The sequence below is a fragment of the Notechis scutatus genome, chromosome 1 (genome assembly GCF_049901735.1).
Source record: "Notechis scutatus isolate UNSWTSFEM ecotype Mainland chromosome 1, rNotScu1.2, whole genome shotgun sequence".
NCBI lineage: Eukaryota > Metazoa > Chordata > Lepidosauria > Squamata > Elapidae > Notechis > Notechis scutatus.
The window spans coordinates 254,031,156-254,054,242 of NC_142009.1; the positions used below are offsets into that span (position 1 = coordinate 254,031,156).

General features: G+C 36.6%; 1 protein-coding gene across 2 annotated transcripts in view; it reads right to left on the reverse strand.

Moving 5' to 3' along the window:
- ANO3 (anoctamin 3) overlaps positions 1-14,285 on the reverse strand; it is a 258,297-nt gene extending 244,012 nt beyond the window's left edge. Inside the window, exon 1 of one of the 2 annotated variants that reach the window (XM_026664760.2) lies at positions 13,783-14,285. In XM_026664760.2, coding sequence (XP_026520545.1) covers positions 13,783-13,936 — 154 coding nt within the window. In that variant the 5' untranslated portion in view covers positions 13,937-14,285. The remainder of the gene's footprint in view (positions 1-13,782) is intronic. The other variant, XM_087951086.1, reaches the window with a different exon arrangement.
- Between the last annotated feature and the right edge of the window lie 8,802 nt (positions 14,286-23,087).

Genomic DNA, 23,087 nt, shown 5'->3' on the forward strand with positions numbered 1-23,087 from the left:
CACCACATTAGAAAACAGATGTTGAGACTTTGGAAAGAGTGCAGAGAAGAGCAACCAAGATGATTAGAAGTCTGGAGACTACAACATATGAAGAATGGTTGCAGGAATTGGGTATAGCTAGTTAGAGAAAAGAAGGGTTAGGGGTGACATGAGAGCAGTACTCCAGTATTTGAGGGGCTGCCATAAAGAAGAGGGGGTGGGGTCAACTTATTTTTCAAAGCACCAGAAAGCAAGACAAGAATCAATGGATGAAAATTAATCAAGGAGAGAAGTAATCTGGAATTAAGGAGAAACTTCCTAACAGTGAAAACAATTAACCAGTGGAATAGCTTGCCTTTAGAACAGGGGTGTCAAACTCAATTTCATTGATGGCCACAACAGGGTTGCATGACCTTGGGGGAGCTGTGGGGGACATGGCCACGGTGGGACTGGCCAGCTCGATGTCACTCATTAAGGCTCTGTTTTTGGCCACGACAGCCTCCTGCCGCCCTCTCCAAGCAAACATGGAGCTCAGGGAGGCCATATACGGACCACCTGGGCTCCGTTTTTGGCCATGATGGCCTCCTGCAGCCCTCTGCCAGTGAAAACAGAGCTCAGGAGGGCCATGCATGGCCTCCCCAAGCTCTTTTTTCACTGGCACAGGACCACAGGATGGTCCTTTGCTATTTCCAGGGTGGGCCCATGGGCCAGATCTAAGCACCCTGTGTTCCAGATCTGACCATTGAGTTTGACACCCCTGCTTTAGAAGTTGTGGGTACTTCATCACTTGAGGTTTTTAAGAAGAGACTGGACAGCTATTTGTCTCAAATTATATAGTGCCTCTTGCTTGAGCAGTTGGTTGGACTAGAAGATCTCTAAGGTCCCTTCCAGCTCTATTCTGATGCAATTAAAATGGTAAAGGGGGTTGAACTAGATGACCTCCATGGTCCATTCCAACTCTCTTATTCTGTATATAAACAGCTGGAAAAATATTAAAGTCAATGGGAACTACAGATACAGTGTGGCACACAAATTTATTCATAATTTCAGAGAATATTGAAAAATATTTACTGAAAACCCAGTTGCTTATTCCTAAGACACAGTACCACTTTCTACCTGATGGGATAGAAAATGGAGAATTTTTTTTTTCTGAAACCCAGAACTGTCACATTGCAGAAGCTCTATACTTTGATTCTGCCAGATTTCAGACAAAATAAAGTTTGCATGGATAAGTAGGACAAAGCTAACATGCATTAGAAGAGTTGCTGACCTCCTAAAAGAAAAAAGCAGGATAATTGGGGATATTACCAAAGTAAATAAATTAAGTTGGGGATGTTACCAAAGAAAGTGAACAGTTGGGGATGTTACCAAATAAGTTGGGGATGTTACCAAAGAAAGTGAACAATTAAATAAAAAGGAAATTGACAAAAGCAAAAAAGAAGAATGTGAATTTGCTATTTATTGGATATGTTGGCATATTATCTAGGAAACTGTGGAAATAGGATAATATCTGACTTCCTTTGGCATTTCACTACTTCCTTTTTATGCAGTCTTTTGAACACTGTGTTCTTTTGATAGTAGCAAAAAGAAGAGGAGACTAAAATACATTCAACTAGATAAATTTATCTGAAGGACAAGAACACTTATTCCAAAACAAAGGAAAAATGTAATAAACAGAAATTTTCATTCAGCATCCATTTAAAGAATTTTTGAAGCTTACAAATAAAGCGTATACATTCTTTGAAAATACTTCCTGTCATTATTTACAACTTGACATTTTGTCCCTGTATCTGTATATGCCTGGATGAGTGTTTAGTGAACCCCAGGGAGAGAGAGGGGGAAAAAAAAGAAAATAAAAATAACTTCCAGTTTTGGAAACTCTCTTACGAAATACAGACTACTATATTTACATTACTCTAAATTGTTCATTAATAAACCATTTTATATCAAAATAAGTGTGCATTATGTTAGATTTTTAAAACTAAGATGTTTGTATGACCAATGTATAGATATGTCTGTAAACAACAAAGAGTAACTTCAGTTAAGGAAAGAGCAGCCTAATTGGTATGTTTAAAATTTCACAAAAAAGGTTTTTTCAAACATTCCAGATGTTACATCTGTGTGGTTTATTAGTGAGTAACAGTCCTTGTCCATTTACATTGAGGTGAACTCTATGAATTTTCTACTAAGCGCAGTGTTAAAATGGGCTCTGAATAGAAATTACATTTCCTTTGGTATGTGGATCTGGACATAAAAGCATGAATCAGGAGTAGAACTTTGGTATAAAGAAATTAATATATAATTCGAAAGTTATGAACAAAGTCTAGTTTTCAAATGTTAGTGTTGACATGATAGAGAGTAAACAATATGTGGATTTCTTATCACACTGAACTTTTTTTTTTTAAAAAACTATTTTATCCCAACTTTATTATTTTATTATATACTTGATCTCCATATAGTGATCCCCCTTGCAGCCCCCTTTCTCCAGGTAAGCTGACAATAACACAGTTTCTTCAAAACAGATAAAAACTGTATCTTAAAATAGACATCATGCTGTTTATTGCTTAAGCATTGAAGTTCTCCAGTCTGTCAAAAAACAGGATGGGTGCCTTTTGTCATGTAAATTAGCAAAGCTTCTTATGAAAAGCTCTGTGTTATATCAAGAAGGGTAACCCTTAATATTGTTGGTTATCATATGGTACCAAGGTATTTTTATGGCTTCTCCGAAATGTTATTAAGACCTCTAAGTGAAATATTCCATAAATCAAGAGAACAGATGTAGAAACTTCTCTCTTAAATGCTCCAAATCTCTTGACAAAGAGTATTAAACAGAAAAGGCTGTAGAAGGATCAAATCTAAACATAAAGGGTTTTTCCTTAGCTGGGAAAAAAAACCCCACAGATAATCCTGAACTCTCTTGGTCTTTTCTCTACTTCGAGTCCATTATTGTAAACAAAGAAACAAAAAAATCCTGTGTTTTGGAAGGTGGATCTTATGTTCTCAATCAGAATGTGATATGCAGGTATCATGAGGTTGGCCTCCATCTCTGTTGCTATTTCACGAGGCTGAACTTCCCTTCCTGGATGTATGGATAGTTAGTTAGATCAGATTGTTCTTTGCTGGTATACATTTTATTTTTATATTGTACATTTTATGTACATTTTTTTTTGTAAAATTCCCAAAGTCATCTAAAGGTGAGATGGGAGCTATATAAATTGAATGAATGAATGATTGAACAAAAATAAATAAATAAATCTTGTGCATAGGTAAAAAGGAGTATGCATGCTTATTTCCATGTGCTGTAACTTGCCCCCTCATGCGTTTTTTTGGACATAGCTGAAGGTTGGGAAAGAAATATGATATGATAAAGACCTCAATGAAAAGATTACATGAGTGTGAAGTGGCACAAAACTAACAAATTCTACAAATCTGAAAGGTAGAAAAAGAATTGTAGTATTCTTACAAAGTGAGACCAACATTATTAGTAGTTTAGTTAAGTGGGGTAGGGTGCATAACAAAGATTGTTAAGGGGACATTAGGCAATTTCAAAGGAAATACAGTACATGTACAAGTACATTTGAAAATTGCTAGGGAAAGGTTTGTGAAATGGAAAAACCTTTGAACCAAAATATACTTCAGGATGTATGTTTTTTTCCCCCTAAAAAGCCTTTTCGTCTTTTATATCTAAAAAAGACATTTTTCTGTTCTTTGTTAGGGTGCCCTTTATTCTGAGTGTGTGATAGGGGCTGTGAATTTTTCAAAATCCACTCTTTGAGCATGGGGATGGTTGAGAGAAAAACATGAGGAAATTGTGTGATCTATTCTGGTCCATCTACATGTTGTTCCCAATTGTGTTCTGGCATTTTTACAATGAGTGTGACTTTCCCATTTGGGAGATCCAGGGAAGCCTTGAGTTGCTTACTGCTTTATAGCAAGAATCACATATTTCCTTTTAGAATTTTTCCAAGTGTTTTAAGTGCCTGGACTGGACTGGACTGGCCTAGCTTGGCAGTCCTTTTATTTCTTAAAGTTATAAATACATCATTGTCATGCCATGTTCAAATACCTGTCAACTGGGACCTTGAGGAACTATTTTAAAAATGTGCCCTTGTTTGAGTTGAGGAAGGAAATTTTTCAACTGCTTTTTCTAGCCACAGACAGAGGTGGCCCTCAACTTACAACTATTCATTCAGTGACCATTCAAAGTTACAACAGCACTAAAAAAAGTGACTTATGACCATTTTTCAGTGTATGGCTTTTGTAGCATCCCCATGGTCACATGATCAAATTCAGATGCTTGGTAACTGGCACATATGTATGACGGTTACAGTATCTTGGGGCCATGTGATTGCTTTTTGCGACCTTCTGACAAGCAAAGTCAGATTCAACACAACAACCATGTTTACTAATTTAGCAACTGCAGTGATTCATTTAACAACTATGGCAAGAAAGATAATACAATGGGGCAAAACTCAATAACTGTCTTGCTTAGCAATGGACATTTTGGGCATGTAAGTTGAGGGCCACCTGTATCTGTGGAGATAGCTGTTAGAATTGTTCTACCTAAGGCCATTGAGTTGTATGGGATGGTGAGAAGTTTGTCCCTTTGTGGAGAGAACTACTACATTTATTGGCTTCTGTGGCTTTCCAGGCTGGACAGAGAACATTAGCAAACATGAAGTGTTGCCTTCTCCTGACCCTACTAATTTAGAAGCAGTCATCACAAAAAGCGAGCTAACACAATGATATATAAAATATTTACAAAACCATGTAGGACACAGAAAAAGAAGTGAGCATGGAAAATTAGCATTAATTTCCTTGCTAACCCCATTCTTAAAGACATAAACAAACAGTGGAGCCAAAACGTATATTCTTTTGACTACCACTGACTCATTGTTGAGAGACTTTAATTCACCCCAACACTGAAAGGAAAGTTTTGATCTAAGAACTTAAGCTGAAGTGGCCAGGGTTGAGACAATAATGGGAGAACTGAGAACAAGGTTAAACTTCCACTTGTTGACAGGGTTGCACAAGAATTCCATTCATTCCATTAACAAAGAGAGAGAGAGAGAGAGAGAGAGAGAGAGAGAGAGAGAGAGAGAAATTGAGGGTTTGTAATTGACTGTAGAAATGAAAAGAAAGAGAAGCCTAAAACAGTGTAAGCCTGCCACTCTAAATAAATAAAATATATAATAAAACTGAAGAACTACCTTCATGAGCTGTGGTGGTGAGCTGTGGTGGCACAGTGATTAGAATGCAGTATTGCAGGCTACTTCTGCTGACTGTTGGCTGCCGGCAGTTTGGCAGTTCGATTCCCACCTGCTCAAGGTTGACTCAGCCTTCCATCCTTCCAAGGTCAGTAAACTGAGGACTCAGATTGTTGGGAGAAAGATGCTGACTCTATAAACCACTTAAAGAGGTCTGTAAAGCACTGTGAAGGAGTGTATAAGTCTAATTGCTATTGCTATGGCTATTCTCATGTCGGTGTGAGGAATCCAATCAGACTCAATTTCTTCATACATGGAAATTAAGTTTTAGTTTTAATTTAATTTTAATTTATAAGTGTCAGAAAAGCTATCAAGCATGTAAGGCACATGGCTAGCTTTGAATTACTTAATCCCCTGCTTCAACTTGTGAATCTCTTGGCTAAAGTATTGAAAAGTCAGAGCAGCCTTCCATAGCTCAGTTGTTTCGTGTCATCTGCAAACTTTGCTGTCACATTTACCATCGACTCTTGTTTGATCATCAAATTGTACAGATCTTAAAATGGATTCTTAAGAATCATCAGCACAAAGTTTCCTTCATTTTGAGAATGCTATTTTTATTCCTTTATCTTTAATTTGTCTTCCTCTCCGGAGCCAATTGAATGTAGGAAAAAACAGAACAAAACACGAAGCCATTGCTTATGTATGACAATCTCTTTCAACACCACCTTGTTAAAGTCAATTTTGAGTCTGCTTAAATCACAAGATACAGAGATTGAGAAATGTGCTATCTGTAAAGCCATTTTACCTTATTATCTAACTCTTTCTTGTGAAGAGTTTCAGGAGGGTGCAGAAAAAAAGTAAACATGATAAATAGAAGCCTAATTAACAACATTTGTGTAAATGTCTACTTTTATGCTATATGATGTCAGACAGAATGGACTTTTAAGTAAAACAGCATTGTTCACACTTGCCAGTGGAGACGAACAGGCAGCCAATTTCTCTTTTTTAAAAAAATATTTAGACTTTTTAGACTCGTCTTTATTTATAACACTCTGCTTCCTACACTGATTTTTTGTAAAGCAAAAATATTTTTTCCAAGCTATCCTCCTCAAAGGAACTAAAAATGTAAGTTATAAATAAAAAGAGATAAGTAATATTTTTTAAAAAGACTCAATTATGTGAATCCTTCAAAGTGTTTATTTATCTTACCATTTTATCATTCATGCACTCCTTTTGGGGGCATCTCTACCTTTCTGCTGCTAGTGTACAAAGTCCCATTAAAAAAGACAAATGAACTTAATTGCAACCTTTCACAATTGTCAGGCACAAAGTGAATGTGAAGTAACTCCAGAGATTAAAAGAAATAGGATTGGAAAAGGGTGAAGCCACCCTCATTTTCTGCAGAAGACAGCTGCAAAGGAAGACATCACCAAAACAAAAGCTCTGTCCCTGGTACTAGTTAATCTAACTTTATTTATTAAAATGCCCAAGAGCAAGGCACTTCTAGGCACTGTATATGGGTATAGGCAGTCTGTTAGTAGTCTAGTCCTACAATAAGCAAGTTATTCACTTCCAGAGACAACTGACAAAATGAAAATGTCTTTCCCAACATAAGTCTGGTGATCAGTCAAACTTCAGACACCATGAGCAATCTCATCGGTTGAGCTTTCCCAAGGAAAACATGTCTGGAATGCAAACTCTCTTGTCCAGCATCTTTCCCCCTAATTTGCAAATGTTTCTTGCAGAAGAGAGAGGAAACTTTATACAGAGTAGGGAATTTTTTTAGGGGGAGTAGATTTTAATGCCTGGAAATCATTGGGAGAAAAGTAGTCATCATTCAGAATTATGGCAAGGTACACAAATCCCTTTTTGCAAGAGTAATTCTCAAGATCGATAAATCCTCATGTTAGAATCAGCACTGAACCATCTGTTTTGCAAAAATACTCTGTTGATTCATTTAAATACTGTTCATTAGTTCATCACAGTAGACCTTTCTAATTACAATGCAAGAGTGTTCTTAGTATTTCATGGAATTAGCTTCCAGAAATCCCAGTACCAATATGGAATGTCATTATGGGTAGTGAGAGGAATGGAAATTGACTTAATTTATGACTTCCAGCATAGACCATTAAGCATTTCCCCAAGACAAGAAAGGGCTTAAATAAAGTGAGAGGTAAGACATTTGAAAAACTTAGACACAAAAAGAAATCCATGCTGACAGAACAATAGAAGAGATAATAGGAAAGGCAACAAGGAATCTGTTCTGAAACAACTCATTTACTGATTTTAGTCACACACAACATTTTTGGTACAGTCCATTAATTTAATACAGTAGTTGTGTGGTGAAATTAGAGAGTTGCGTATATCAATCATCTTTTGCTTTGAGAAAATATATCTTTATCTATTATACTGTGTAGGAAAGAGGGCCAGCTTTAACCAATGTGTGTAGGAAAGAGGGCCAGCTTTAACTATGCCAACCTGTTCTGTAGAGTCATAAATCACTGGACATTTGCTCTTTAAATAGACTAGGATTTGTATAACAGTTTCCTAACTTAAAAGTAAATAGCTCATCAGAAGGAGGAAGAGCAGGCAAGATATATTATACCCTTGGGAAATATTGAACTTCTATATCCAGATTAGTTTCCATCTAGTTTTTGCCATGTGAGTACATAAGCCAAGAACCTTGAGGGCAGAGGGCAGTGACAGCATGTCAAATCTCTATGTGAGCTTTCAGTTATCTCTGGCAAAGATAGAGAGGGATTTTTATAGATAAAGCCAAGTCTAATAAATGATACAAAAATCTGCTAGGAGTATAGAAGGCTCTTTTAAATTAATAGTAGCAATTGAAGTAGTAGCAATTGGAATGCTCAACCCTAAAAGTTCTAACTGTGGCAGGTTTGTTAGCCTTCCTTCTGCCAATGGGCACGGTGATTATTAATTCAGTAGTATTTAAATGCTATGGTTTATTCTTTATAAAAGGTGCCTGGTTAACTATACTTAGAGAAGTTAAGCCCCAAACTGGAATCAAAGTGGAGGATGTTACCAGGTGAAATATGTTATATGTGAAATAAGTAACACTGCAAAAATCTTGCTGTGAAAGATGCTTCCTATTCACCACTCTAAATGGGAGATGGTCCAATAGTTATGATTACCTGGAACAGTAGCCAATAAAAGTAAAATGATTACACTAAGATACCCCAACATTTCTAAGGAGTAGAGTTTTTTTTCTATATATGTATATATAAAGTGCTTTTAGAAGTTAACCTCATTTTGAAAGCAGTGAGATTGTCAGTCACAGTGTGCACACACAAACAACACTCTACCAAGCTAAGTCATTTCACTTTTTAATACTAATATATCACTTTTGGAGACAATTATGCTTGGTATGTTTGGGGGCCACCTGATGTACTGGAAAGCCTTATGAATAAATGACATACAAATGTAATATATAAATAATAAAGCATATTCAAATCAAATCAAAATAAATATTTATTATGGTCAAGCATATGACATTTTGAGGTATGGATAATTAAAAAGCATAAAAGATACATCAGAGCCTAAAATAATAAAAAGCTTAAAATATTTTTAAAAGTGTACATAAAAACAATTGTCTAAAAAGAATGAAAAAGATGATGTAGGAGCATTACATGGATATAGGGGACCATAACATTTAGTATTTGGCAAACTATATATATCAAATTACAGAACACTTTGGGAGAGCATGACATCATGCCAAGATAAAGTCCCTTCAGTGCTTAGGTACTTTGAGATGAATTAAGTATGTTGTAGGGGAAGAAAAGTATCTGTTGGGTTCACTAGTAATAAAGGTTAGGGACATGGCTAGATCCAATGGGCATTCTGTGTTTGCTACACATTGTTTAATGGGTGCTTTGTTTAATCATATCCCATACTGAGCAAAAGACCTGGAGAGAAACCCAAGGATGACATTTAATAAAGCATTTTACAATAAGCTTCCTGGATGAACTCTTGGGTGGAATGTAGACAGATTTTAGCAGCAATTCCATATTTGTTTCTTCTTCAATTTTCCAAGCTAGGGAAAGGTATTTATTGAACACATATCTGCTGCAGTTGAAAATATTTGCAGTAGTTTAAATTACATCCATAAAATACAATAAAATATCCATGATATAATCAAACCCAAATATAATAATGGAACAAACCTAATCAATGCCATAAGCAGGGGTCTTCAAACTTGACAGCTTTAAGACTTGTAGACTTCAACTCCCAGAATTCCTCCTCCAGTCATGTTAGCTCAGGAATTCTGGGAGTTGAAGTCCACAAGTCTTCAACTTGCCAAGTTTGAAGACCCTTGCCATATAGAATAGTCAGAGACCTTTATACTCATTGGTAAGAGTGATACAATTGTTTCATTGTTGTTTCATTGGTTTTATTGTGAGCTGTCTAAAATTATCGCATGTAAGCGAGGTAGCTTTATAAGTTCAATCATCAGTCAATCCATCCATCCATCCATCCATCCATCAATCTGTGGTTTCTCTGCAATAGAACTGACCAAAAGACCCTCTGGCCACAATCTACATTTGTCCACCGAGCAACAGCTGCAGTCACAGGAATACCTTGACATTGCTGGCATGTTCTTTCAGGGGCAGTGCCACTCTGTCAAGAAACAATACCAGATATTTTAGAGACCCTCAATGAACAGAAACACTATGAGCACCTCTAATTATTCACCTTTCCTTCCAGAAGAGGTCCCAGATGGCCAGATGTTGTGAAGAGGCAGGATTTGACAAATTTAAGCATCTTGATGACCAAAATTCTGTGCTACAGAAAGGAGGCAGAAGATAATCTTGTCACCAACCAAAGTGGAACTGGCCATTCTTAATAAGCCCACTGGCTTATTGACAACTCACTGGTATTGAATATGAGAAAAAAGATATATAATTTCCTGTTCAAGATTCAACTCTTTCTTTTGATCCATTGCCTGCCTTAAAAGCCAACTTACAATAACTTTCACAAGAAAGATTTTAAACATAGGGATTTGGACACAGAAATAGTCAGCATTTACATGTATCAAAAATAGCAGTCCATTAAAAACTAAGTATGTACATGTAAGTGTAATAATGTGATGGCGCTTAGAAATAAAATCAGCAGCATCCACATGACAAAATTAGAAGAGGAAACAGGAAATAAGGAGACAGACAGAATGCATTACAATAGTCAAGAGAGAACAATAGGCCCTGAAATTGCTATAGTTTATTCAAATACCCTTATTAACATGAGAATTGTTCTACTCTAAGACAGAGCTGAGATATTTTTTAAAAATGGAAGCTCACTAGAGGGCAGCAGAAATGTACCAAAGACTCAAATGTTTCAGTTCTTTCTATTGGTTCTCCTACTGTTGTAATGCCAGATTGGTTATATCTATTTATTACCAAGTCATGTGAACTAATCACTTTACCACTAGGTTTAAATAATTCATTACAATGGTACTACAAAAAGTTAGTTATGACTGTTTTCACATGACATCCTCATAGTCAGGTTATCAAACTTTGGATGCTTTGGCAACCAATGGTAATTTATGATGTTTGCAATGTGCCAGAGTTAAGTGACCATCTTTTGTGACTTTCTGACAAGCAAAGTCAATGGGAAGCCAGATTCATTTAACAACTCTGTTACTAACTTAACGACTACAGTGATTCACTTAACTCACTTGCAAAATGGGGCAAAATATACTTAACTTCCTTGCTTATCAATATAGATTTTTTGTGTTTCATTGTAGTTATAACTCAAGGACTACCTGTAAAGTTAAAGAGAAAAAAAAACACAAAGAAGTGATAAAGAAGATGCAACAACAGTACTTGAACAAGTCACAGGATAACTGGAGAAATTCACCGCCTTTCTACTGTCTTCTATTTTCATAAGCAGCTGCTAATTATGCTTTAGAATTGTTTCTTATTCCTATGAGATTGTTCTTTTCCCACTAGATGTAAATAAGACACTGCTTACATTCAGGTGTCATATGTTTCATTTGCTTGTACTTGCTCAGGTAACAAGTGATTATACATCAAATGTGAACCTAAGTCAGATATCTCCTATGAATCATGTGAGATGACATACATCATGAAATAAACTTATTACAGCAGGGAAAACCTCAATATAATACTGAACCAGGTATGAACCATTTTGTTTCTCTCAGTCACTGAACCTTGAAAATACTGAGTAGAATTTGAAGAATTTTATACATATGAACACAAACAAAATGTGTGCTATTTTACAAAGTCTTCCTTGTAGACAGGAATTGTTCTTTGTACCCTGTTTTTATTTTTAAACATTGTATTTAATAGCGTTTGGGATTCAATCTTGCTTTGCAAAACAGCTAACAAACCAAACATAATAAGATGATCCAAAAGGTTTTGGAAGTAAAAAAAAAAATGCTTTAGGGTATTAACTTCAACGAATCTTCAGTAAGGATTTCTTCTCACTCTTATTTTCAAGACAGTCCTTAAAATTGGTCTTAGATGGCCATTTTGATATCAATGTTCTGCATGAAAACTACAAGTAGGGCAGAACTGAGAGTGGAATATTTGCAATTCTCCATTTCCATTTGAAAAGTATCCCTTTTCTATTCCTTCTTTTTTGCAACATGATGGAAATTGTGAAGAATTAATTCATTGACATATGTGAATGAGGCAGCTTATGAACAACAAATTCAATTACTAATATGTGAATACAATACAATACAATACTCTGGCAAGATATGTAGTCTGGCAAGTCATGTAGATCCCCCCCATATATATGTAAATTTAATTCATTTGCTAAAGAAAATGTATCCACTTCCATCTTTTCAATTGACAGTTCAGTGCATTTTATTTTAAATTCTCAGGCGAAATTAAGAGGTAACAAGTATGTATGATAGTTCTGTGTAGCAATTTAGTCCAAAGTTGCCATCACCATTGGTAAAATAGTCTTTGTTGCAACAAAGGTACCTGAGTTAGTTGCAGTTGTGCCAAAACAACCACTTGATGATACAATATACATATGTGTGTGTGTGTGTGTGTGTATCCAGGTCTTGGCGTGTTCGGGTCTTTTCCTGTGTAAGATTGAAAGTATCTTGGCGAAGTTTTGAAGATAGATAATTGGCAGTCTGGTGGAGTCATCTTTTCTATTCATGCTTTTAGGTCTTTTTTCAATCTCTATGGCTTCTCTGATAATTCTGTAGCTGGGGTTTTCTATAGTGGCTAGGGTTTTGGTGCCATTGAAGTCGATGCTATAATCTGTCAATTATCTGGAAGCCTGCACTCACAAACAAAAATATCTCCACACCACAAGCCAAGCAAGCACCTGGGCACAAACAGACCTTCCTGATACCTACAGCCCAAACACACACCAACCAGCCACCCAGATGAAACTTAACTTCTTAATAAACGATAGCCAGCCATTCACCTGAAGCCAAGCTGTGCTAAAAGCCCCCAATACACAAAACACAATGTTGCCAGCCAATCAAGACAAAAAAAAATAAAATGCTACAAACCAGATAGAAGACATTAGAAACACCAATCAAGCAGAACACAGCAAACTCCAAGACCAATAAACACAGACCAAGACTCCCAACCAATCAGGATAAAGAAAAAAACATTCTGCAAAGCACAAGGCTAGCACCAAATTTAAAACAGAAATGGCTGCCAAAGCCTGACACACAGACGAACCCAATACACAAGCCTGATGATGGCAGATGAGATTCTGCCGAAACATTGTTACAACTTTAAAAGCACAACTATAATGACGTGGGAAAATACCCGAACAAGATTAAGAAATTTATTATCATATAGGTTAGTCAAGACATGAATTTAAATTATAAATATTGATGGAACATTAGAATTCGCAAGACCTATAGTATCCATTCCTTGGCTTGCAAGACCTTAGTGTTAACGTTATACATTCAACCATATGATCTACTAAACTCATTGAGAATTATTTCTGAGCATGCATGAATGAGATTATACTGTTACGTGCAAAGACCAGACTTATAGTTACAGAAAACAAAGAATATCTCTTATGCCATAAATATCTTATTTTAAAATATACAAAGCAGCAATGTGAACACCCTTATTTTGTACATGATTAATTCATGCTCCCTTCTTTTCTCTTAGAAGTGCCAGAGAAGTACCTACTGTAGATGGAGGTCAGCTACTTACTATCAAAGAAGCACATTATTTTTTGATTGGCAGAGTTAACATCACTAGGATGAATCACCATCCAACAATTTAAAAAACATAAATATTGCATAATGGAAAAATCTCTAAGTAAATACAGGTCAGCTGCATTCATTGATTGCAAGATTGCTATGGTTCCTATAAATATATTTAAAATGTGACAATTTAAATAAAACCAATGTCATCAGACATAAATTCTGCAGTTCAATTATTCAATTATTCAATTATAATCTTACATCCAAGGATTTTATATCCTGCAGTTATTCAAGCATGATCTTTATATCTATTTTGGCAGCTATCAGTGCTGATGGTCAAAAGCCTACCATACATTTAAGTCTACATATTGCTCCATTGTTAAATTACAAGATGGCACCCCAAAATAAAATATAAAGTGAGGTGCTTACCACTAGGTAAAGAGACTGAAGAATAAAGTTCATACTTATACCAATCCACATGTGGACTGCTGAATTTGGTCTCATTAAGTTCTGGCTGTGAAGCACATCTGCCATCTGCTTCTTCTGGAGATAAAATGCCCAGTTCAATTTTCTCAACTGACATTTCAGTCTACTGTACTTAAAAATTTCAGGTATCTGCTGGTTAAGATGAAGTGACACCAGCTAATCCAGTTTGCCTGTAGACTAAAAACTTGGAAACAAAATATCCTTTGATTAATTCAGGAAAACTGCCATTTGCTTACAAAATGCCAGTCACCAATTCCAGTAAAGTGGATGCAGGCTATGGATTTCCTAGTTTTTCCAGGTTTTTAGAGGGGGAAAAGTCCCCTACTTCTTTAAAAAGTTCTTCTGCATTTGTGTAAAAGAAATATTATGGTCCTTCTGTGCAACTGCAATAGCAATAAACAGGATAAGTGGAGACATCTGTATCCATGCTAGGATCTGGTCTTAATAACTTTGTTTTAGTTCTAATTCATATTTCAGTTCACATTTGTTGAGCTGGGAGGGACTTAACTATACCAATGAAAACAAGTGAATTCTACATTGCAGGAAGAACTTGAAAAGTGGAAGCTATTCCAAATTCCTCTTCCCTCCGGGGACATTTGCATTAGGAGACTTCAAACCAAGAATGAACCCCTGTGTAAGTCAGCTGTAAAGCTAGGATAGTAAATCACTACTGTTGCCATTTAATAGCTTAGGGGGGAAAGATGTCACAGTGTCTAATTCATTTTTTTAAAATGCTGGTTGACGTAAACATACACAAATACTTTAATATACATCGTTTTCCTGATCTCTGATGCATTTTGTCTTACAGTAAAATAGATGCACCTTCAAAAAGGAGTGTTTAATGATTTAAAGATATAGTTAATTAGTGTAAGTGTGCATTGTTTTATATAACTTGTTTAAAAGTCAAGCTAGTCCACCAAATAGCAAATACGAAGTGATTGTCTGAAAACTGGCATGCACTAACAATATATTTGATAGCTGATATATATATATATATATATATATATATATATATATATATATATATATATATATATATATATATATATATATATATATATATAATTGTTATATATGTAATTATCTTTCTTTCTTCTCCTATATTCTGTATGTGTAAAGATGCATAGCAGAAGAAAAACATTATTTTTCTTGCTCCATTTGTATTCTGTCTTCGGCTTTTAAAATGTGAATCCATAGTGCTAAGGGAGCCACCTGCTGGCCATAATCAAACATTGTGCAAGACAATATTCTTAATTTTATTTATTTGTGGGGATTTTCATCCTTGCTGTATATATTCCACTCTGACACGGATTTCTAATTTTTACTAGAATTCCTAAAAGAAAACAAATCCCTCCATCTTTGGGGTGGTTTTAGGCATAAAGAAGTGGTAGTAAATGTTTTAATAAATCAATAAATACTCATTGGGTACACACGTACGCAATTACTGCAGTAACAGAAAATTCTATTTCAGAATTGAGGACTAAAATTCCAGTAGTGACAAAGCTGTGAGTCCCTATGTACTTTTGTAAAGGTTTAAACTTTGGAGACCCATCTATCCTTTTTGTCACCTCCTGTGAAAATTGAAAAATGTGCTTTGCAAAAAATAAAATAAAATAAAGCATGGCATAGACCTTCCACTATTCTCTTGCTTAAGATTTTGCTAGCTGAGGATATTGGGAGTTTTATTCCAGTGCACGAAGGAACCTCTGGGTTGGGAAAGGATACCTTACAGATTCTATTTTACTAGATACATTTTGCTTTCCAGGTTGGGATAGAGTGGGAAGCAAAAGAAAGGAAAGGCAAAACAAATAGGTTAGGACTCTCATCCTGCACAAAATGCTCTTCTTAAATTAAAACATAAAAAGCAAAGGATGAGAAAAGAAGGTCTGGAAAGTTAACTTTTCTGTCCTTGTGACAGAACCCAAAAACCCAAAACGCTAACCCGAAATACTAAATGGTTCGGATGTGAATCATTAAGGCAAGGAATTCCTGAAATGAAGGCAGGCTGTGCTCCTTTGAAACATTCTGATTATAAGGTCATCTCTGTTCACAGGTCATGTCTCACGAAATGGAAGACTTTTTTCCCCTAGATCTGAAATAACTGCAAGTAAAGTGAGCTGCATTTTGATGTTGTATTTTAATTTAAGCAGGTGTCTCTTATTAAAAATTAAACAGCAACATATATGTGACTTAAATTTATTATGTGGAGAAATATCACCTCTCTTTTCTGAGAATGCTTTCCCTCAGAGATGTTTAACACAAAAATAAGGCATTGACAAAGTAGACGACAGCCTACTTCTGGATAAAATAGAGCAATGTGAACTAGATAGTACCACCCCCAGATGGATTTAAAATTCTCTGAGCAGTCGCATCCAGCAGGTACTCCTCAAAGAGATTACATATATCTGAAGGGAAGTGTGCAGTACGGCACTTCAAGGTTCAACATCTTTATAAATGATCTAGAAGAGAAGGGGATAGAAGAAGAACTCATCAAATTTACAGATAACATCAATAATACATTGAATCTATCTTTTTTTGAATTTTGCATTTTATCTAGAATTGCTAACACTTTGGAAAATAGATTCAAGATTCAGAAGGATTTTGACAGACGGGAGCCTTGGGCCCTTTCCACAAGATATAGTTCAGTGATGAGAAAAGTAAGTCCCTGCACTGAAGCAGGAAAAACCAAATGCATAAGTACAGAATAGGTGGTACCTGGTTTAACAGTAGTACCTGTGAGAGAGTTCTAGCTATCCTCATGGACCACCATGAGCAGCAATGTGCTGCAGCTACCAAAAAAAGCTAGTGCAGTCCTGGGCTGCGTCAACAGTGAGATAGCATCAAGATCACAAGAAGTGATGATGCTGATTTATGTCACACTAGTTGAGGCCACATTTGGAGTACTGCAAACAATTCTGGTCACCATGATACAAAGAAGATCCTGAAACTCTAGAAAGTGCACAGAGAAGAGCAACAAAGATGGCAAAGGATCTGGAGGCTAAATTTTATGATGAATGGTTGTGGGAGCCTGGTATGTTTAGTCTATTGAAGAGATGGATTAGGGGTGACATATTATCTGTCTTTCAATACAGGAGGGGCTGTCACTGAGAAGGAGGGTTTGACTACAAGAGAAGGAGGGTTTGACTACAAAGCATCAGAGGGCATGACAAAAGGCAATGGGTGGAAGCTTGTTAAGGAGATCCAACCTAGAATTAAGGAGAAATTTTCTGGCAGCTAGAACAATTAATCAACTGAATAGCTTGCCTCCTGGAATTGTGGGTGCTTCATCACTGGAGGTTTCAAAAACTAGATTGGACAATCATTTAACCAGGATGGCATAAGGCCTTGAGCAGGGGGCGGACTAGAAGACCCCTGAAGCAGTGGTGGGATTCCAATTTTTTTAGTACCAGTTCTGTGGGCGTGGCTTGGTGGGCATGGCAGGGGAAGGATATTGTAAAATTTCCAGTCAGAGGTGATATTTGCTGGTTCTCCAAACTACTCAAAATTTCTGCTACCGGTTCTCCAGAACTGGTCAGAACCTGCTGAATACCACCTCTGCTCTGAAGTCTCTTCCAGCTCTGTGACTCTCTCCCTTAGGTTTGTTTCACTCCTATTGCCGTATGGTGGAAACATATCAGGGCTAGAATGGTTTTAGATTCGTTTCCATTTCTGACAAGGATTCCTTGAGTAGCCTTGTGCAAGTCAGATCTCCCAGTTTGAAGAAAAAAAAATATTTGCAACACTGACAAAGTAATGATAAAGCTTAAAGAAGATGAATGAGACATGGCTTGTAAAATACATTGTGTATGACAAGTGCTACATAAATATGTATTAACATCAACAATATATAGGCAGTCTGGTGATGGCTTGTGACATGTTTGGGCAAATGTCCTAGCTGGAAAGTCTACAAATCCTAAGATAGTGATTATTTCACTGTTGAAAATGATTCTTCAGCTCTGCATATTACATATTTTAGACAAGTGCAAAGTGATTAGATTTGCTTTGATAAAAAGATTTGTGCCATAGAGACAACATAACTCTTTTCATCAAAGCAAAGAGGCAACATGATTCTTTTCAAGGAAGCAATGTATGCATGCATAAGTGCACCATCATGCCTCCCGTCCCTGTCTATTGTCCCCATTTATTTGTACCTATTTCCTGTATTCTTACTCATGTTTGTACTTATACCTATTATCTTGTAAGTGATTGACAAATCAAATCAAATAAATAAAAATAAATAAAATGTTGCCTCAAATCACTTCTGCTAAAACTGCAGGAGAAACCTGCTTTCTGTTTTCTCCTCTGGTGCTTGGCACCTTCAAAATTATATCTGTTATCTTATAATCGCTTGACAAACAACTAAATAAATAAACAAATAAACAAACAATAGCAATAACACCTAGACTTATATAACTGCTTCTTAGTGTTTTACAGCCCTCTCTGAGCGGTTTACAGAGTCAGCATATTGCCTCCAACAATCTAGGTCCTCAGTTTACTGACCTTGGAAGAATGGAAGGCTGAATCAACCTTGAGCTGGTGAGATTTGAACTGCTGACTGCTGGCTGCAATACTGCATTCTAACTACTGCGCCACCACAGCTCAATAATGTAATTCAATTTTATACACAACTTGTAAGGAATTTTCTTTTAGTTTCTTCTTATAAATTTTAATTTTATGTTTCCCATCTTCTTTTTTTGTCCTAGGCCTGGTGCTTCAGATTTTATCAGAATATGGTGAGGAGAAACAAGATAGAGATATATTCTCTTTCCTTGGGTGCACAGAATACTTACATGTAATGTTGAAGTATTCCATAAAGAGTGGAACAGGCATTTATTTTAGTCACTGAACAGTTATAATTGAGTTACACTTTGTTCTGCCTTGTCTTTGATATGGCACCTGTGTAGAGTAGGATGATCTTTCTCATCATCAATCCAATTAACCCTGATACTCCTTAACTTTGAGATGGTCTCATCACCACCTGGTATAAACAAAGACTCTTTAGCCTTGTTTTTCTTGTTCTTGGCAGGAGAGCAAAATATGTCAAGATAAGGTAGGCTTGTCCTCCTTGTCCTTGTTAAAATCATGTGTGATGAATCCATTGAAAAGCAGATGTGCTTAATTAAGGTTCAGGTCCTATACATCTAGTCAAAATTGCCCAAGGGATGGAACATTTATACTGATCTAATCAAGAGAACTGCATGTTTGCTGGCTTTGAAGGGAATCTTCCCCATGTCTTCTGCTTAAGCTTCCCTCACTGGTAATAGAGGCACTAGCTCTTTCTTTCTTTGTCTTATTATATTCTAGAATATTATTTGTTTGCTGTCTAATGTTATTTTCCAGTACTGTCTTAGAGGAAAGGCTTACTATGTGATCATTGCTTCCAAATTCAAATACATCTGGGAACAGAGCAATACATTAGGGTTTGTTTGTTTTTTGGAGGGAGGGGAGGGTAATGGTTGCCAGTTTCTTGAAGATTGCCCTATGGGGCTCATCCAAATAGCTGCTTTAATATGCTACCTTGTATCGGGAGAAAAGTATGTCAACAATGCAGTTCAGCAACAAAGTTGGCCAATGTTGCTGTCCTCTTATTGCAGGACAATCTCTTTGGATTCCCTGCTATCATTTCTCCTGCCACTCAGTGTCCTACACTGGATAAAAATTAATCAACCAGGACTCATTAATACCCTAGGTTGGGAAATTTCATGTCAGAACAAGAGAGAAAATACTGCTTTTATACAAAACATTTAAACTTGACTTCTGGCTGTCCTAAAGAGGGAAGATAGTAAAATAGAATAATCTTGTGAGGACCCTTTATCAAAAATGGTTAGTAAGGCATCTTTACACTGCAGCAATGAGGACATTTGAATGAAAAACTATTTGCCCTTTTTGTGTGTTTTAATAGCTTGTACAAATCTCTAAAATTATGGAGTGGAGAGGAACCTGTGATTTTTCTAGTCCAATCACTTATTGCATAAATTCAATAGTTTAATGTTTCCTTTCATGAATAGGAAATCAAGGCAACTGAATTTCACATTTCACTGTCCCATTCATCTTTACTCAAAAATAAATCCCACTGAATGCAATTTGATTTACTGGTTTGTATAAATCACAGCCTTAGACAATGTAGCCCTTCAAGCAAGAACAAATGAATTCCTATCTATTTTTTCTCTTCCCAGCATGGAATTATCTTCAGTTATTATGGGAGATGAGCCTTCTTTAAGTCTGTGCCTTCCTAATGTATTGCATTTTCATGCTTATCATGCAACACAAGCAATGGATAAGTGGCTGCGAGTAACAATTATAATTCAAACCTCTTTGGAAGATTCTGGTTTGGAGCAGGCTGTAAAAGAACCAAAATGGCAATAAGTCTAGATAGGTCTTCTCTCACAATCTCTTAATACATCAAAATGACTCAATGCTCATTTCTCTTTTATTTTCACTTCTAAACATACATATCACAGTTTTATTCATGTCTGCCACTTTGGGTGAATTCCTCTTTCTATTCCATGGATTTTGTGTTTTGTTTGCCAATTGTTAGGAACAGAATGCATCTTGTTAAATAGGCTAAGAACTCCATGTCATCATTTGTATTTCATTTGCTATGTGCCAAGTAGATAATAGTTCTTCTTCATGGCAGCTTAAACTATTCTTCTTCCATGTAAAGACTATAATTTTCCTAATGATCTGCTTAAATGTACCAGTTATATTAAGATGGAGATGGAATTTACAGTCTATTTACAGAACAATAAAAATAATCAACAAGCTCTTTAATACATTTTGTCTACTTTGTGTACATTCATTTCTTTTCTAGTGCTTTTTTCCTTTTTTCAACTGGATGAAAGACTGTTAAAATGGTATTTCAACAGTATTTCATTCAGTTGAAATGGAATGAAAGGGCAGTGTTCAAGCATTTGAGGGGCTGCCACAAGAAAGATGGGATCAACTTATTTTCCAAAGCACCAGAAGGCAAGACAAGAAACAATGGATGGAAACTAATCAAGCAACCTGGAATGAAGGAGAAATTTCCTAACAGTGAGAACAATTAACCAGTGGAACAGCTTGCTTTCAGAAGTTGTGGGTGCTTCATCACCAGAGATTTTTAAGAGAAAAGCCTGATGATGGCAGATGAGATTCCGCCGAAATGTTGCTACAACTTTAAAAACACAACTATAATGATGTGGGAAAATACCCAAACAAAGCTGAATACTATATATATATATATATATATATATATATATATATATATATATATATATGTATGTATGTATGTATGTATGTATGTATGTATGTATGTATGTATGCATGCATGTATGTATATGTATATGTATATGTATATGTATATGTATATGTATATGTATATGTATATGTATATGTATATATGGCATTCAGCTTTGTTCGGGTATTTTCCCACGTCATAGTAGTTGTGCTTTTAAAGTTGTAGTGACGTTTCGGCAGAATCTCATCTGCCATCATCAGGCTTCTGTATAGTGTTCATCTGTGAGTCAGGCTTTTAACAGTGGTTTCAGATTTGAATTTGGGGCAGCCTATTGCTGTGCCAGAATGGTTTTTTCTTCATCCTGATTGGTTGAGAGTCTTGGTCTGTGTTTATTGGTCTTGGAGTTTGCTGTGTTCTGCTTGATTGGTGTTTCTAATATCTTCTGTCTGTTTTTTGGCTCTTTTTGTATCTTGATTGGCTGGCAACATTGTGTTACTTTATTGGAGGCCTTTAGTGCAGCTTGGCTCTGGGTAAATGGATGGCTATCATTAGTTAGGAAGCTAGGTTTCATCTGGGTGCCTGGTTGGGGTGTGTTTGAGCTGGAGGTATCAGGGGGGATCTGTTTGTGCCCAGGTGTTTGCCTGGCTTGTGGTGTGGAGATTTTTTTGTTTGTGAGTGCAGGCTTCCAAATGATTGACAGTCTGGTGGAATCATCTCTTCTATTCATGCTTTCTGATCTTTTTTCAATCTCTATGGCTTCTCTGATGATTCTGTGGCTGGGGTTTTCTATAATGGCTAGGGTTTTGGTGCCATTGAAGTTGATGCTATGACCTGTGGCTTCCATGTGTTGGACTAGTGAGGAAGTGTGTTCCAGCTTTTTGACTGCATTTTTGTATTCATCCAGGCGGGTACTTATTCTTCTATTGGTCTGTCCAATGTATGTGGCCGGGCATGATGCACAGGGGACTTCGTATATGCCTTGGTTTTCCAGGTCAATTTTATCTTTGGGGTTTCTGAGGATGGCTGCTATTTTTCTGTCTGTTTTGAAGGCAGTCTTGATGTGGTGTCTGTGTAGTATCTTACTAATTTTGTCTGTAGTGCCTCTTATGTAGTGCAGGACAGCTGTTCCATAGGTCTGTTCATCTTCTGGGTCTCTATTATGTCTCAGTGTGTTTTTGTGGATCAAGCCGGTGATTTTGCTTTTGTGGAAGCCGTTGGCTGTCAGTACTTTGCTCAGGGTGCATAGTTCAGTCTTAATGTGTGTCTTGTCTGCCAGGCGTTTGGTTCTAGTAATTAGTGTTTTAGCCACGGAGTTTATCTGTGCTGGGTGGTGGTGGGATTGGGCGTTGAGGTAGTGGTTGGTGTGTGTTTTCTTCTGGTATATGGTGTGTCCTAGTGTGCCACTATAGAAAACCCCAGCCACAGAATCATCAGAGAAGCCATAGAGATTAAAAAAAGACCAGAAAGCATGAACAGAAGAGATGATTCCACCAGACTGTCAATCATTTGGAAGCCTGCACTCACAAACAAAAAAAATCTCCACACCACAAGCCAGGCAAACACTTGGGCACAAACAGATCCCCCCTGATACCTCCAGCTCAAACACACCCCAACCAGGCACCCAGATGAAACCTAGCTTCCTAACTAATGATAGCCGTCCATTTACCCAGAGCCAAGCTGCACTAAAGGCCTCCAATAAAGTAACACAATGTTGCCAGCCAATCAAGATACAAAAAGAGCCAAAAAACAGACAGAAGATATTAGAAACACCAATCAAGCAGAACACAGCAAACTCCAAGACCAATAAACACAGACCAAGACTCTCAACCAATCAGGATGAAGAAAAAACCATTCTGGCACAGCAATAGGCTGCCCCAAATTCAAATCTGAAACCACTGTAAAAGCCTAACTCACAGATGAACACTATACAGAAGCCTGATGATGGCATATGAGATTCTGCCGAAACTTTAAAAGCACAACTATGTGGGAAAATACCCGAACAAAGCTGAATGCCATACATGTAAGTACCCGC